This window comes from Trachinotus anak, unplaced genomic scaffold, assembly GCF_046630095.1.
Source record: "Trachinotus anak isolate AG129_WGS33_773 ecotype Australia unplaced genomic scaffold, CSIRO_AGI_Tana_v1 ptg000028l, whole genome shotgun sequence".
Lineage (NCBI taxonomy): Eukaryota > Metazoa > Chordata > Actinopteri > Carangiformes > Carangidae > Trachinotus > Trachinotus anak.
Genome location: NW_027273879.1, coordinates 20,196,111 through 20,213,494, shown reverse-complemented (window position 1 = coordinate 20,213,494; position 17,384 = coordinate 20,196,111). Strand labels below are relative to the sequence as shown.

Here is a 17,384-nt window from a genome sequence, read left to right as displayed (position 1 = left end):
CAGCATGATTATTACACAGCTGCGCCCTGGGCTGGTGACAATAAAAGGCCATTTTCAAATGTGCAAAAACAATCCACAGATGTTGCACATTTTGAGGTAGCGTGCATTTAGCATGTTGATCATCCACCAGAGCTGTTGCCCATGAGATAAATGGTCATTTCACCACCATTAGTCTTCATTGTTGTTTCTGAGAATGTGGCAGAACGTACAACCAGCCTCTCACTCACCAAACATGTCACCCACTGAGTATGTTTGAGCTGCTCTGGATCTGTGTGTTCAACACTGTTATCCACTCCCTGCCAATATCCAGCATCTACAGAACCACTGAAGAGGAGTGGGGCATGATCAACAACCTGGTCAACTCATTACTACTGCATGAGGAAAATGGTGGTCACACCAGATACTGACTAGTTTTCTGATCCCTGATCTCCCACCCAAGAAAATCCACCTCTGTAGCCCAAGTCATGAGAAATCCATAGTTCAGTGTCTAATAAATGTCCTATATCAAAATAAACCTGCACATTTTTAATTGCCTTTTCTTGTGAGCAGCCTGAGACACAACTGTGTAATAACCATGCTGGGTAATCAGCACCTGGATGTGCCACACCTGTCAGGTGGATGGATGATCTTGGCAAAGAGGTGCTCACTAACACGAATTTAAACACATTTGTGAAGAAAACAGAAACCTTTCTATGTAGAAAAAAATCTTAGACTTTTTATTTCAACTTGGTTTAAAAACAAAAGAGTTCACTGTCTACAATTCTCCACTGTGGACTAGACCCCCCAAAAATCTAGTTTTTGAATTCAATTTAAAAGGGAGTGTAAACACCAGAACACCAGAAGTGTAAAAACACATAAAAAAGTTTTTATAGTTGGTTGAGGTGGAGAAGTAAATCATGACGTACATATCTGTGTCTTTAACATCCAGTGAACCTTCTGCTCTACTGACGAGAGAAAATTGCAGTAGCAAAAAAAAACCAGCGTTCTTTTAATTACTGTTCTTCTCTCACTCTTCTTATGTAAAGGTGATATGGAAACACCCTAAATGCATTTGCACCACACGCTTTAGCCCGAGCGCTTTGGACCATTAAAATAAAGCTTTTATGATTAGAAACAGCTTAAAATTTTAGTATTTACAACATCTTAGCCTTAACACTGGCAGGCATTAAGTGTCTGGTCAAGTTAGTGCTGGCAGCTACCAAAACAACTACCTGCAGAGTTGTCTAACTGCCAACATGCTAGTTAGATAGGAACATGCTAGTGCTAAACAGCCAGCATAATTAGCTAGCCTGCTAGCTGCCATTTAGTGGTGGTGCTGTGGTTGTTGACCAAATACTGCTTCTATATGATAATAACATTTTTATCATGTAGACATACATGAAACACACAGCACAGCCTCTTCCTCTCTTCCTCTTTTTCTCTCTCTGTTTGTAATGTTCTTTTTCCTGCTCTCTCCCTCTCTCTGCAGCCAGTCTGATCCGGCTCTCATCCACTAACCAAGTCCCTAGCATTGATTTACCTTCACCTTTCATTTAAGCTTGAACAGAGAGAGAAAGAACGAGGGGGGAGGAGGGAACGGGGAAAGACAGTAGAGAGCCTGTTATTGGTTGACTCGGCTCGGTAAACTTTAGACGTCACCAATCTGTCACTATTTCACACTCTCAGCCTTCTTCCTTCCTCCTCCTCCTCCTCCCCATCCTCCTCCTGCTCTAATCACCCTCTGTGTGTTAATGTGACATCTTTACTGCTCTAACTAACAGCTCATTATTGCAGACTGATGCTTTGTCAATAGCTATTGGTTCATTTGGCCCTGTCCAGCCTTTAAACAAAGATGTCCGCCGTGAGAAATGGACCTGAGTCCACACCTCCCTCACTTCCTGCACACTAACTGAGAGGGGAGGGGTCGTAAATTTGAATCTCGATCCAGCCAATTAGAGCACTGATTGTTAACGGCCATCTTTAATTGTCCAGAAAAAATTATAATAAGGCTGTCGGATTATACCCCCATCAGGTTCAACACACACACACACACACACTCACACACACCCTTAGTAACTGCCACTGTGACCCCTGGGTGTATTTGACTGAATTTGACCTTTGCCCCCCCCCCCCCCCACCATTCTCATTCATAATGACTACATTCATATGTAGTGGTAATTAAAAATAGTAAATACAAAAATGAAAACTCATACAACACTGAATAGTGTTAAAATAAATGAATGTATATACAGATCTGTTTAGAAATAATAATGATGATGGAAAATAATAATAAAGATAATTTGATAATAACCTTTATTTGTACAACACCTTTCATAGAAGAAATGCAGGGATAGAGTGCCATAATTAATCGACCATTAGATGAAAATAAAACCCACTTAATAATCATAATAAAAATAAGATGAAAATAAAGATGAAATAAAGCACATAAAATGCATTAGATAGGATAGAAATTAAAACCACAATAATTCTAATTATAAAATAGAATACAAAGAATTTGGCCATTCAAACCCTCCTGTCTATCTGGTTGAAGTATTTTATCTGATATAAACCTTTATTATAAATCATGTTTTGATCACTAAGAGTATTTCACTGCAGCTTTTGGTCATTTATAGAAAGCTGCATTTATACTCTTGAATTCTGTGGATGTAAAGGAAACAGAAAAGACATCAACTGTTGAGAGAAGACGAGGAATTGGAATAAGAATTGCATGATGATTTTCATTTGAGAAAAATTCATCACACCAGGAAAAAAAAATGACGACAGCAGGGAGTCAAAGCCCTGATCGCTGTAGTGATGAAACATACAAACTGAACCTTCGTTGCTGAAGTGACGCAACATTATTTCTGATGCAAACTCACAGTGTATGTGACAGTAAACAGCATAATACTGGTGTCAGTTTAAAGACAACAGGGTTAAAACAACATAGAGAAATAGTGTAACTCAGTGTATTTGATTTCTGTGTGGCCTTGATGATTTGTTATAATCATTGACCGGAGGTCAAAGTTCATTCAACCCTACATCACTGCTGATATTTATAGTCCACTGTTTGTATGTATATTGATGTATGTAACAAAAACATGATTGATTTGAACTCTTACTGGTGTTCGCTTACGCATGTTGATCAGCAGCTGAGGGTCAAAGTTCACAACCCAATCACATCCTAACATCCCATCCCTAACATGCTAACAACACATCCGATCTGCATGTTTGACTCTTTGTCTCTCTACCAGTAGCCATAACAGCTAACAACATTAGCACTGCTGTCCATCTCTTATACTCTGTCACCCATAACGGCGTAGCACAACAATGCTAACGCAGTTAGCGCTCTATCTGTCACTGCTGCTATATATTATAACAATCGTACCCAGTATTGCTAACACAGTTAGCCTCGAGCTATATCTTTCATAGCCCCATCCATAGGCTGTATGTGTGTGTGTAGATATAAACCAATAAGGAAGGGGGTTTGCCATTTAAGGCGGGCTGATGATAAAATGCCAGAAGATCCAGATGATGAGATTAGCTGTGTGTGTCTGGAGACTGGAGGACCTTTAGAGCCACCACAGGATTATAAATACTTCAAGTAAATGATCTGTATTATATGATATGTTTGTTCATATTATGACTGTTTAGCATTTACATTTAAAGTGAAAATACAATGAACAGTATTGATCTCTGAGTGGATTCAGACAGTAGAAGAAAAGAGCCTTCATGATGCTAATGTAGAGTCTCAGAGAAAAAGCTTTCTGCTAGAACGATGTAACTGTTGACAGATCTAACTTCACAGTGACAGTCCAGAATATTCTGCACGTTTATCACTGATTTGTCTTAAATAAGTCAATGATCAGTTAATGTATGATAACTTCCTTTAGTAAGAAAAAAAATGAGCCACAGAAGCGACTGCGAGATGCATTTCTAAATGTTTTACAAGACAAGATACCAGATATTTAATCCGCCTCTCTCTGTCTAGATTTTTCACTGACTTTATCTTTGTGTAGCACATTGTGAAGAATCTGCTAAAAGCTCTGGACCTCAGGCTACTGTGGGTGCGACCTGCAGAGAGACAGACAGACACCTGGTGGGGAAAAAAGGGGGGGGGGGGTACATGTGTGTGTATTGGTTTGGAGGAGGGGGATGTTATTGAGGGATGGGGGATATTTTCTGGAGTCTTAATGGTCAGTCCGTCCCCACAGAGACTGGCTCAAATGTCAGGTCAGCTATGAAGTGACCCCCATCCTGCTCGCTGTCTTTATCCAATGAGTGTGGGTGTGTGTGTGTGGGTGTTTGTGGGTATAGCACAAAACTTGATTCATTTTACTGGATCCTCATTTTGAACATTAGGATTTATTATTTTTGTTCAAAAGCAGGTTTGATTTCTTTATAAAAAATACCTTTGTTTCATATCAGTCCCATGGTGCAGCCATGTTGCTGCTATGGGCGGGACTGGAACTCTACACTGACAGTGAAGTCATATAGAGCTGATGTGGTCATGGGGGTTTAACAATAATCTGTTTAAATGCTTCAATGTGTAGAGAATGTGTGTTCACTCCTGGAGAGAAATTATGAAATAAGAATGATTAAATTATGTAAAATGTGCTGTAACAAGCTCCTACTGTTTTTGGATAAAACCTTCCCTTAAGACCCTTTTCCATTTGTCAAAAAACCTGCTAAAGACCCTACATCTAGCTTTGGTCAGCAATGGAAAAGAGCACAATTGGAATTCACACCTGGGTCAAATCACCCTGCAGTAGATGCTGGTATTTATCCGCTGCGGCCCTGATCAGCATTGATGTAAACACAACACCTGGGTGAACGCTCTAATTTTTGCCCCTTTTCCTGCTGTGACATCTTTCAGAGCACAGACACTGTAAACAGAGCTGCCACCTGTTCAGTACGGTGCTGTTCCACCAGAAACACAGCAGCTACACTGCACTCGGGGATGAAAGAGTGAGCTGCAGCCCCAGAATAAGTTTTAAAAACATTGTGTCTCACACGCAGGCTCCAACACGAGGAGCACCAGCCTCGGGATGAGATACAACAGATCCATTTTATTACATTGCATGGGGGCTAGCAGCTCACTCTTCCTCCACTGCGTCTGTGTGTGCACTGAGTACACTCTTTGCACTTGTGTGTGTTCTCAGTCCAAAGAGAGAGGCAAACTGGACTGGCAGTGGAAAAGGGGTCAGTGGACTTTTATTAGGGGGTTTACCCTAATAAATACTTTACTCCAGTGGTTCCCATCTGTGGGCAGGGGATGCAGAGGTATTAAAAGTGGTCTGACAAATCATTTGCAAAACAGTTTAATTTTGGCAAAAAATGTAATTATATTTAAAAAAATAATAATAATAATAACAGTATAGATAATGTTTTTAGATCTTTTAAAGCAAAATGATTCTTTTTTCCCCCTTGTATTAAAGCGTATCACTGTGATAAGCCAATGATAGAAACTTTTATATTGTCGCCGGCTGGACCACATCATATACTTGTTTGCTGTCTCAGTGTGACTACGGGATAAGAGATCACATCCATGGCACAAACTGGAGTATCAAACTGGATAGCTGGTCAGCAACAGGAGGAATTAAAAGGAAAGAAACAGATGGTGACTCGACAAGTGATCTGTCCTCTGTCAAACAAAAAAGAAAAATTGAGCTTCCCCTGCTTTCAGTTCAATCCTGAATGTTTGATCGTTATTCAAATAAAAAGTGTTCAGATGTGGGCCACCATCATTGTTGAGATTTTCAAGTGAGCCATGAGTTGGAAAAGGTTGGGACCCACCGCTCTACTCTATTCTGAGTCCACTGTTTCTACTGTTTACAGGTAAGGCGCTGACATTCCTACTGCTGCAGCCCCCCAGCCCCAAGCTGCCCCCCCACAGCACCATCCGCCGCACCGCTATCGATCTGATTGGTCGAGGCTTCACTGTCTGGGAGCCGTATATGGACGTGTCAGCAGTGCTCATGGGACTACTGGAGCTCTGCGCCGATGCAGAGAAGCAGCTGGCCAAGTGAGTCCACAGACACACACACACAAAGTCATATCTTGCTTTCATTGACAGAATTACAATCACTTTGTCAATTTACAATCCTGAGAAATATGCTAATAGATAGTTTAAATAAATTCAGTTCTGTACCTCAGTGGATAAAGGAGACAGTGGACCCACAGAAATATATGTTAGAAATCAAACTGACTGTTGCGGTTTATAGTGAACATTATGTTATGGTGAAAGTCCTTGAAACTTTATTTGAAACATGCTTTGACAAGACTTCAGACTTGACTTGGAATTGTCTTGAGTCGAACAAAAAGACTTGGTCTGAGACTGTCATTTTCAACTATATACTTCAACCAGATGAAGGATTTTAGTCATCAGGTGTCTGGATCTTAAGTTATCAGAGAAAAAAGCCCAACAAATGCTAGACAGCTCAGAGACGTCCTGTGTCGATGAAGAGTGTCTGTGAATCACGATTTTTAAAGCGAAACTGCTTTATTCATCGTTTCTGCTGGTTTTAATCCCCTGATCTGTTTGGTTTAGAGAGGAGGAGACGTCTGTGGATAATTCAGCTCCAGGTAAAAAACCTCCTCAATGTCGGGTTCATAAGTTACCAGAGAAACAATAGAAACAAAGGGTAGCAGTGGTCTGAGCTCCCAGCCCTTCACTGATGTCCTGTGTCAAGACAACAACTCCCATGATCTCACGCTATTGTCTTGATTGAGACCTGTAGCAGCAGAAGTTACAGACTGTGTGTTTGAAAGACTTGACAGTTCTGAATACACAAAGCTCACATACAGATTTAAGTGTTAAATACAGTCAGAACACAAAGACACTGTTCAGTCTTCCCTGTCAGATACCAGAGTGCAGCCAGCAGCCTGCGTATAGACACACACACACACACACACACACACACAGAAACACAGAAACACTTAGGCATATAGAGCCGACACACTGAGTTATGGAAGCCAGGCTGTAATCTGATTGCAGGACATTATGATGATGTAACGATGTCTGCGTTGCTCTGACATGTGAGTCCTCTGTCTGTGTGCGTGTGTGTCAGTCTGTGTTCATGTGATGTCGTGATGGTTTCTCTTTTTCTTTGCCTCACTGTTAGTGGTACTTAAGGCGGAACGCCACTGACTTCACTCACCACGGTCTGTTCACAGGTGTCCAGATGCACCAAGTTTGATAAAGCCTGTAGAATCTGCAGACACTGATCAGCTCACTTGAGTCGGCTTCGACGCTGCAGTAGCCAGTACGAACATAAGACACCCGAATGTCTGGAGCCAGCTATCGGTGTTTGAGTTGCATTGTGGGTAATATAGGTGCCAGATTTTGACGAGGAAGTAGAATGGTAATTTTTTCCTCCTCAGACTGTTGCTTTTTATTGGTCTGTAGAGGTGAAATTACCCAGTGTTTCACACAAAACAGCAAAAATTGAAGAGGTGTCAGAAAAAATAAAGATGACAGAATTGATTTTTCTTCCTTTAGATGTCTGCATGAAGTTTTAGCTTATTTATATGATCAGTCTTTGACTTTCTGAGATGTTCCAGTCAGACATTGGTGTTTGACCGCAGATGTTGACAGCAGCAGAGTCAGCTTCACTTCCTGGACCATCAGTATCACCACCAGCAATGAAGAGGTCAAAGGTCACAGCTGTCTTCACACCATCAGAGTGAAGTTGTGGTTTAGTTGAAGCTGCATTTTACACAAGTCAAGGTCACAGGTCCCATCTAGGGGGTCATTCAGTGGCATCCTCTCATGTATGGTACAAAGGACTGTGTGTGTGTGTGTGTGTGTGTGTGTGTGTGTGTGTGTGTGTGTGTGTGTGTGTGTGTGTGTGTGTGTGTGTGTCTTCGTCTTCCTCCCTGCTGAAATCTGACTGGCCAACATGGGTTGATCCTATTAAGGTTGAAACTCAAGCCGGGCCAGTCTGGTTAAATGAGTATAGATATGTCTGCTGCGTGTGTGTCTCTGTGTGTGTATGTGTGTGTGTAGAAGAGAGAATAACACAATTTAATTTTAGTAGATACATTTTTAGTGGAATAGAAAGTGACAGAACTTGAGCACAGTCTCAAATAAAGATTTTCACACTGAAGCGTAAGTTACACACAGATTAAACTTGTGTTTACAAACACACCTGTCAGACCCTGTGTAATGTCACCTGACTACAATAATGATAATAATGTTGACAGAATGATCTTCATTCATTAAATACAGGTTTGCATTGATTTGTAGCTAAATGACTGTAGGTGTGATAGTTCTGCCAGTTAATTACAACAATCAGACAGGAGTCTGATGAGCTACTCTTCATCCTGGTGAATTAGGAAAATTAACACACAGTGTGTAACTTCTGCATTTATTAGTCAAAAGAGCGTGGGATCATGGGAGTTGTTGTCTTAACCACCATGACCATCAGCTTCTCCCAGTTTTCATTCCTTCAGTGTCGTTCAGGTGGTTTTGACCTGGAGCTGAATTATCCACAGACGTCTCCTCCTCTTAACAAACAGAGCTGATGATTAAAGCTGTTAAGAACACTGAATAAAGCAGTTTCACATGATCAGATACATTTATATCCCACTGGTAATGGTGCAGGTAACAGCAGGAGTCAGGTCGCAGTCCTGGTCTAACGTCAGGTGTGTGTTCGATTTCTGAGACTTTTCAGAGAGCAGTAACTCAGCTTGAATAAATGCTAAAACCTAAACACACACACACACACACACACACACACACACACACACACACACACACACACACACACACACACACAGTTTATGATCATGTATAATTAATAATGTGATGTCTGCAGCTGTGTGTTGTTGCCTCCTAGTGTTTTTGAAGTAAACAGTACCAGGGCTGATCAATGAGACACACAATAATCAGATCAATGCATTACAAAACAGTGAGAGAGAGAATACATTAACACACACACACTGCTCGCACTTCAATATCCATCACTGGTCAGTTTATGCTGTAGACAAGGAGGCAGAGTTTGAAGAGCTGAATGCATGACTGGCTCAAATGGAGTGTGCACACGCGCGCACATGCACGTGCACAGAGGGTGTGTTTCCATGCAGCTGAGTTGCAGTGAACCTTTTTTGTTCCTGATGCACCCAACCAGTCGTCAATACAGTCCTTGCAGAGCTGTGTGTGTGTGTGTGTGTGTGTGTGTGTGGTAATCCCCTCTACAGGCAGAGATTTCAAAAAGTTCCTGGTGTCGAAGACACACACACACATACTTTCAGACACACATGAGGGGGAAAAAAACAATACACCCTCACCAGCCTGCACTCTGTGTGTGTGTGTGTGCGCGTGTGTGTGTCTTCCACTTGTGTTTCAAGGCACTGGTTCTTGGAGACGAAGGTCCATCTCAGACTTGCACCTTGTCACCGACTGTAATTTTACCTGTTGGTCACATGACTAAATAGAAGCCTCATGATGTCAGTCGGACCGTGACACACCTCCTAACATTGTGTAACACATGAGGAACATTTACCGACATTAACTCTACATCTACATGACCATGTTTTAGTTGTAAAACTCATCTCTTTCACTTAATTTCCGCCTGGCGTCCAGACGACTTTAACTTTTCAGGCATCGAAAACGGAGACTTTCAGAAAAGCTGCTTGACCGTGTTTTAGTTTGAAAACTGCAGGGTTTAGTCTGCACAGGAGAAACAGAGAGCTTTTAAAACAATCCCTGATTGGTTCTCATCTGCCTCGACGTGGATCACAAAATACTGTTGCTGACTTTGTTGTCTTTGCCAGCAGCTGTTGTGCAGTTAAATTCTTCATTTTAAGGAGACAACTGTCTTTGCTGCAACTAATCAACTGCGGAGGCGACGGTCTGCTTCCTGGTTACATCTGGTTCACACATGCCCAGTGTCTGTGAGTGGTCATGTGATAAAGGTTTCCAGGTGTGTTGATGGATGGAGATCAGTATCAGTGTGGATGTAGCCTCACTGGACATCTATGTCTAAATGACAAAAAGCCTGAATTGATGATTGATTGACTTGTTTCATCATATGGCGTCTCAGGCCTCCTGTTTTTTCCCTGTGGGAATCAAATAAACGAGAAAAGTGAAACTGTTAAAAAAGAGATGAAATGTTAAAAAAACTTCTGATCTCCATCTGTGAATGTGTAAAAGTTTCTGACCTCATCAAACGACCTCCTGTGGGCTTTAAACGCCTCGTGCTGACCTGTCGATGTTTCCCCCCTGCTCATCTGATCAGAGTGTGATGTGTTTATAGACACCACTGCAGGGATAAGTGTGTGTGTGTGTGTGTGTGTGTGTGTGTGTGTGTGTGTGTGTGTGTGTGAGAGAGAGAGAGAGAGAGAGAGAGAGACAGATATAAAGAATACAGAATGTATTTGACATGCAGAGATAAATATAACTCTTCATATTGTGTGTTTTGTCGATATGTATTTTTGAAAATTTTCTCAGAGGTAAATGAATGTTTTGGCCATCTGTGTGTGCGTGTGTGTGTGTCTGTGTGTGTGTGTGTGTGTGTGTGTGTTTCACTCTGCTACATTTAGACCTGGCTTGAAATACAGTTTATTGTGTTGATCAGAAGGTGACATTTTATTTGACAGTTGGAGAAAATGAAGACAGAGTCTATTGAAAATCTGCAGTAGACTTGGGTGAGATGCAAAATTCAGTATCTTGATACAGTCCAAATATTACAATGTACCATATTATTGCAGGTGGTGGGTGGAGGTTTTTGTGCTATAATATAATTATATTGTTTTATTTCATGTTTCAATTGTTCAGTCATTTTTTTAATGATACATAATTATATTGTTGTATTTTATGTGTGTGGTAGAAGTGATGCTGCCACTAAACAGCAGTTCGAAGTACAATGTACAGTAAGCAAAGCAGTGAAGTGTACGGTGGCCCTGAGGGCTCAACACACTGCAACTTCAGAAAAACAGACAACGCAAACAGACAAAACACAAACAAATTCAGAAAACATCTTCATCAATTTGACAACACATGTGCTGCAAATACTCACAACACAACAGAAGTGTTTCCAGGGGAACCTGTTGTTCAATGCTTTAACTTCAAAACTCACAGATCATTGTGCCAGGTTCATCACTGTTTTTGTATCCCCTGGAAACCTGTTGTGTTGTGGGTATTTGCAGCACACGTGTTGTCAGCCTGTCGACTGGTAAACCGTCCAGTTACCTCGTCTGCAGCTCACTGAGCAAACCGGTCAGTAACTCGGTCCCTAAACAGTCAGTCATTTACACACAGTGTTGGTGTGACTCCCATCATGTGACCGAGGTTATTCACTCCTCCCTCACACACAAAAATCAATACTTTCAATCCTCACTGTGTGTTTATGTGTGTGACTCAGTATTGACTGGATAATGTCAGCGTGATATTGGCTGTGAATGCAGTCATGTTGCCAGGTTCACACACACACTGAACCCTGTGTGTGTGTGTGTGTGTGTGTGTGTGTGTGTGTGTGTGTGTGTGTGTGTGTGTGTGTGTGTGTGTGTGTGTGTGTGTGTGTGTGTGTGTGTGTGTGTGTGTGTGTGTGTGTGTGTGTGTGTGTGTGTGAGTGAGTGAGTGAGAGTTGAATCATTTCACTCTGAACTCATCATTCATTTCACTTTAGTTAGTTTAATACACTTAAAAAAAAATCTGGGAAGTTACTAGTTCAGTTAGTTTTTTATTTTTACTTTTGTGTGTCTGTGTGTCATCTGTGTGTTTGGCAGTTAAACAACACACACTGAAATCCTAGAGTCCACCGTCCTTAAAGGCGCAGTCTGTAACTTCTGCCTCTAGGGGTCTCGCAATCACAACAATAACAAAAGACTGTTGGGTGACGTCATGAAGTACCATGGTACAGTTGTTGTCTTCACCACCATTTTCGTAAGCTTGGGATCCTTCAGTGTCGTTCAGGAGGTTTTTACATGGAGCTGAGTTATCCGCAGAGGTCTCTCCTCAACAAACACACCAGGGAATAAACACCAGTAGAAATACTGAATAAAGCAGTTTCACTTTAAAAATCAGTGACACTCACAGTCACAGACACTCTTCATCAACACAGGATGTCTTTGAGTGGACGGGAGCTGAGCTGTCTGACATTTGTTTGGCTTTTTTCTCTTATAACTTAAGATGCAGATGTCTGATGACTAAAATCCTTCCTCTGGTTAAAATAAAGAGCAGTAAATGACCAAGGTGTAAAAGGTGTATCTTAATAATGTGACTTAAAACTGGATAAAAGTTCATTTCGAGCCTCTGGCAGAAAAACACAACACTCACACATGAGCAGGATTATGATGTCAGTGACAGGCGACCAATGAAACGGAGCGTTACCATGATTAAAATCACAGATTTCTCTGGTTTGAGAATTGATGGAAACATTTGGGAAAATGTAAGAACACAACTCAAAAATATATATAACGTAGATCTAGTTGTTTTGAGGTATTTTAATGTGGACATATTATAACTTTAAGAGTTCAAACCATCATTTAATAGAAAATTCAGTGATGGCAAGTTTGATTGATTAACTAAGTATTTTCTCAGTCATTGAATAAAAATCGAACATTTCTTGGATCCATCTTCCTTTTTTTAACATCATTGTGCTCTGAATCTCTCGGGGTCTTTCTGACTGTTGGTCCGACTGAACAGTTTGAAGGTATCAATCTGGACTCAATGAACACACTGTGCCATTTATAGATCTGTCATTTCTATATCTGTAATAGAGTTTATGTGGCCACAGCACAGTCTAATGCAATCCAACACAACTGCTCTGTCATAACGTCCACATTTATATGTTTCAGCATTGTGGTCATGGTGGTGTGTTGCACTGCGCTGCATTATACTGAGAGGGGCTTGTAACCCCTCCCCCTCCCCCATGTGTCTGGTAGAAAGGACAAAAATGTAAAAACACATCCCAGTATATGTTCCAGCAGCTTTAACTATGAGCTCAGCAACAAACATATAACTGAATATACCATTTACATTTACTTTATCTATACATTAGACTGTAGAGTTGTACCTAATAGAATGGACACACATTTTTTTTTATTTTATTCTTTTCATTATTAACTATATGTGTGTGTGTGTGTGTGTGTGTGTGTGTGTGTGTGTGTGTGTGTTCTCCGATGACTGTAATAATAATCCAGATTATTTCATGACATGTTCTAAATGTTGGTTATTAACCTTGGTGCGTCTCAGTACAATTAGCTCCCTGCTCTCCTGCTGCCTTATATCAACACTGTGACTGTTTCCAATTACAGCCACCTCTCTAAATGAAATTAAACATCTCAATATTGCTGATATATTGCCAATATATTACCAGTATTAATTACAGGATCTGTTGCTGTGATCTGTAATCAGAGGAGATGAATCGTGCATCCCAGCCATCCGTTCACCCATCACTCCCTCCCTCCCTCTCCCCAGAGTCATTTGTTAACAAGGTGGCCTTGCTCAGCCTTTCTCTCTCTCTCTTTCTCTCTCACACACACACACTCAGAGGGGTGTGTGGCCAGCTGTTAGGGTGTGTGTGTCTAATTCCTGTTGCATTGTGGGAGTCCATTATGCTGTCGTCTGGTGAATGGCTCCCATTGACTCGGCCTTGACATTATAAGCTGCCCGCTAATCTCTTCACTCCATATATTAGTAAGGCTCGATCTCTCTGTCTCTCTGCCGCTTTTCTCACTTTTATCTAATTCCTGTCCTCTCTCTCTAAAATTAACCATTTAACTCCACCTGTGTGTTTTTTTATTTCTCTTTAAAGGATACGTGTGCTGATTTTCTCTATATTTCTTATTTTAGTCTTTATTTTTCTTATTTTATTTTGTGTGTATCCAAGCGTGACATATCTTATTCCTCTGTACTGTAGAGCTCCATTACTGCACAAAAGCTATTAAAGATCCATCAGTGGTGTCCACATGTTTATTACCTTCAACACACTATAGTTTATTCTGGCCCAGGGGAAAAAGGTGCTTTTGGTTGTTCAGACCAAAGACTCTTGTTGTATTCAAGAAAATACAAATAGCAATATGCAAAACATAGGTTCTTATATTCATTGGCACAGCAATAACACACAAAGACACACCTGATCAGTTGATTTTAAAAAGCAGATTATTTCTGTGAATGTAGTTTTCCTGTTTTAAGTGTGTTATATGTTGTGATTATTTTTTGTTTAGGACTCAACACAGAGTTAAGGACTTGACTTCGGGCTTGTTGGTCTGGACTTACGACTTAAGACTGACTTGTGACCAGCAGAACGATGACTCTGTCCTTCCTCTGCTTTCTGTGACTGTTTGATTAAGTTTCGCTGAAAGCTACAGGGTCCTACTGTTTTAGGGAATAACTGAGCTTTTCTGAAAATCAATCCGTTTGAAGATTTATGTCATCAGTAGGAACCAATGAGTTTGGGGAATCATGATATCAGTATTTTTTAAATATTAAATGTATAAAATAATTAATGAAGTTGTGTTTGTCTCACAATCTTAAACATGTTTTTAAAAAATAGTCGCCTGTTTCTTTCTGTATTTTGGATTTAAAAACTGAAGTTGCTCGTTTCTTTCTGTATTTTGGATTTAAAAACTGAAGTTGCTCGTTTCACTGCCCGTCTCCACAGTATCACCATGGGTTTGCCCCTCAACCCACCGGCAGATTCAGCTCGCTCTTCTCGTCACGCCCTGTCTCTTATCGCCACTGCCCGGCCGCCTGCCTTCATCACCACTATTGCAAGAGAGGTGAGACTGAACCGTTCAGATATCCTCACAAACTACTGTGTTAAAGTTACTATATTGTGTGTTAATATAAACTCAACACTTCCTGTAGCTGTTTCAAATTAAAAGTTCTCTAGTGTTTCAAGAGGCAGAAAGCCTTTATTTCTTAACAGGGCTTTGATTGCTGTGCTGCATTAAGTGTATTGTCTCATTTCCTGTTGCTGGTGTTTCTGTTGTTTACATGTTGTTCAGATCTGCTAGTTTCTTTATCAGTTAGCAATGACTTCTCTCTCTCCCTCTCTCTCCTGCTCTCTCTGCTCGGTGTGTCTTATGTTAAGTTGTTCCTCTGCCTCCTTTAGTAATAATGATACATGTAATAAAGTAGTTTATTTGCTGTAATGGAGGCGAGGCTCAGTGTATTGAAGTGCTCCTCTGCTTCCCTGCAGTTCCTGAACAGCCAGGAAACCAGAGCAGCTTATTAAACTGTCTGTAACAAGAGGTGTAGCCCTGAGCCCTCGGTCAGCATCTATACACAGCCCAGACATGGACCAGGTTTATACCCAGTTTGTTTGAAACAAAGTCTCTAAATCTAGCAACAAAGTGCTAAGTTAGCAACACAGGCTGTAAACACCCCCTAACAGAACCTGTTTGCACCAGAAACTCCAACTCAGTGATGAGGCACTGAGCTGACCACTGGTGGAAATATGATCACTCAGTCAGTCAGGACCTGCTGTTTCAGTCCAGCCAAAAACTAAAACTGACCTGCATACCCATTTTAATGTGTCTTTCTGGGTTGTGTTTTTCATATACTTGCATCAGTCCCCAGTAATAAGAGATATGTCTGCATTGTGCATATACTTTATATTTCTGTTTTGCAGGTTCATCGATACAACGCAGCCCAGGCGAACTCTCAGTCACAGCAGAACGTTCACACCACCACTCTGGCCAGAGCCAAGACCGAGATACTGCGAGTGATTGACATTCTGATAGAGAAGATGCCTGGAGACGTTGTGGATCTACTGGTGGAGGTAAACAATGTTACATTCCTAACAATGAACAGTCCAGCATTCTCCCAGTAAAGCATATCCACATGCCTGTTTTTGATTTTGATGACTGTAATACAAACATCCCCTCTGTCCCTCTCTTCTTCAGGTGATGGATATCATCATGTACTGTATTGAAGGTTCTCTGGTGAAGAAGAAAGGACTGCAGGAGTGTTTCCCTGCTATCTGCAAGTAAGTGTGTGTATGGGTGTGTTAACAAGCCCCCTACATTTCCTCATAAGGTCAGTGGGGGATGAATTGGGGAGGAGTTAATGCAGGTTGACCCTGGGTGTGCTGATGTCAGAGGCCAGGGGTCAACTCACGGGTGACGCATATTGGCCTCGGGGCATGTGGCTGGCAAGTAAATCTGTATGTTTGTGAATATATTTATGTTTATGTGTCTTTCTTGCCCCTTCGTGGCCTTAATCATGTTTTGTTATAGTATACTCTACAACAGTTGTTTCTTGTGGTTTTGCTTCATGGGGACCAGTGGTAACAAAGCATCACTGTTTCTTTGTCTCCTGTGATCTTCCTTCTTCTCTTTACTAAATTGCTGACGTCCAGTTAAATGTTAATGTGTGTCCGTCAACCATTTCTTCAGGTTCTACATGGTGGGTTACTGTGACCGCAGTCACCGCATTGCTGTCGGAGCTCGCCAGGGCTCAGTCGCCCTCTACGACGTTCGTACTGGAAAATGCCAGGTTCGTTCAAAACCTCACACGTTCACCTCAGCAGCTCTGTGGTTTCATCACCATGGTTTCTGATTGACACCAATGTCAGGGTTCCACCTGCTCCTCAGTTTTAGCCTGTCATTCATACATCTGTCTTTTTGTCCATGCATCCACCCATCCATCCATCCATCCACCCATCCATCCACTCATCCATCCACCCGTCTTTTTGTCCATCCATCCACCCATCCATCCATCTATCTTTTTGTCCATCCATCCACCCTTCCATCCATCCATCCATCTCTTTGTCATCCATCCATCCATCTTTTTGTCCATCCATCCATCCATCCATCCATCTCTTTGTCCATCCATCCATTCGTCCATCCATCCATCCATCCATCATCCACCCATCTCTTTGTCCATCCATCCAACCATACATCCATCCATATGTCCATCATCTATCTCTTTCTTCATCAGTTTAAAATATCCGTCCATCCATCCTCCTGTCTTTTTTTGGTCTTTCCATAAATCATCGATCTTTGATCTTTAGATTCATCTCCTCTTCTCCTTTAATCTGATCATTTGTTCTTTACCCATCTTTTGAATTGTTCTATCCATCCATGAAAATGACTGACTATCTCCTCAAGAGAGGAGAGGAGAGGAAGAAATGAGAGGGAACAAGAGGAGAGAAGTAACGAGGGGTGTAAATAATGGGAAATGAGAGAGGAGGAGGAGGAAAGACAGAGGGAAGTAGGAGAGGGGGTTTGTTCCCCTGACTTATTTTTTTCCTCAGTAATTGATTAATGATGAAGCGATGACTCTCTTTGCACACATTTACGTTTGATTGTGTGTGTGATTGTGCAGTGAATGTGTTTGTGTGTGCTACCTGCCTTTATGTTTGTGTGTATTTCTGTGTGAGCGTGTGTGTTGGTAATTTGCTGTGTATTGATTTGCAGTAACCTGAGCAGTCTAGTCTGGTGGAGGGGGTCATTTA

The 17,384-nt window shown here is 41.3% G+C and overlaps 1 protein-coding gene across 4 annotated transcripts in view; it reads left to right on the top strand.

Annotated features, from left to right (window-relative positions):
* LOC139611920 (WD repeat-containing protein 7) overlaps positions 1–17,384 on the top strand; it is a 122,388-nt gene that overhangs the window by 90,166 nt on the left and 14,838 nt on the right. For all 4 annotated transcript variants that reach the window (XM_071466954.1, XM_071466955.1, XM_071466952.1 and 1 more), the window contains 5 exons: positions 5,815–6,001; positions 14,586–14,703; positions 15,558–15,707; positions 15,832–15,914; positions 16,324–16,423. In XM_071466954.1, coding sequence (XP_071323055.1) covers positions 5,815–6,001; positions 14,586–14,703; positions 15,558–15,707; positions 15,832–15,914; positions 16,324–16,423 — 638 coding nt within the window. The remainder of the gene's footprint in view (positions 1–5,814; positions 6,002–14,585; positions 14,704–15,557; positions 15,708–15,831; positions 15,915–16,323; positions 16,424–17,384) is intronic.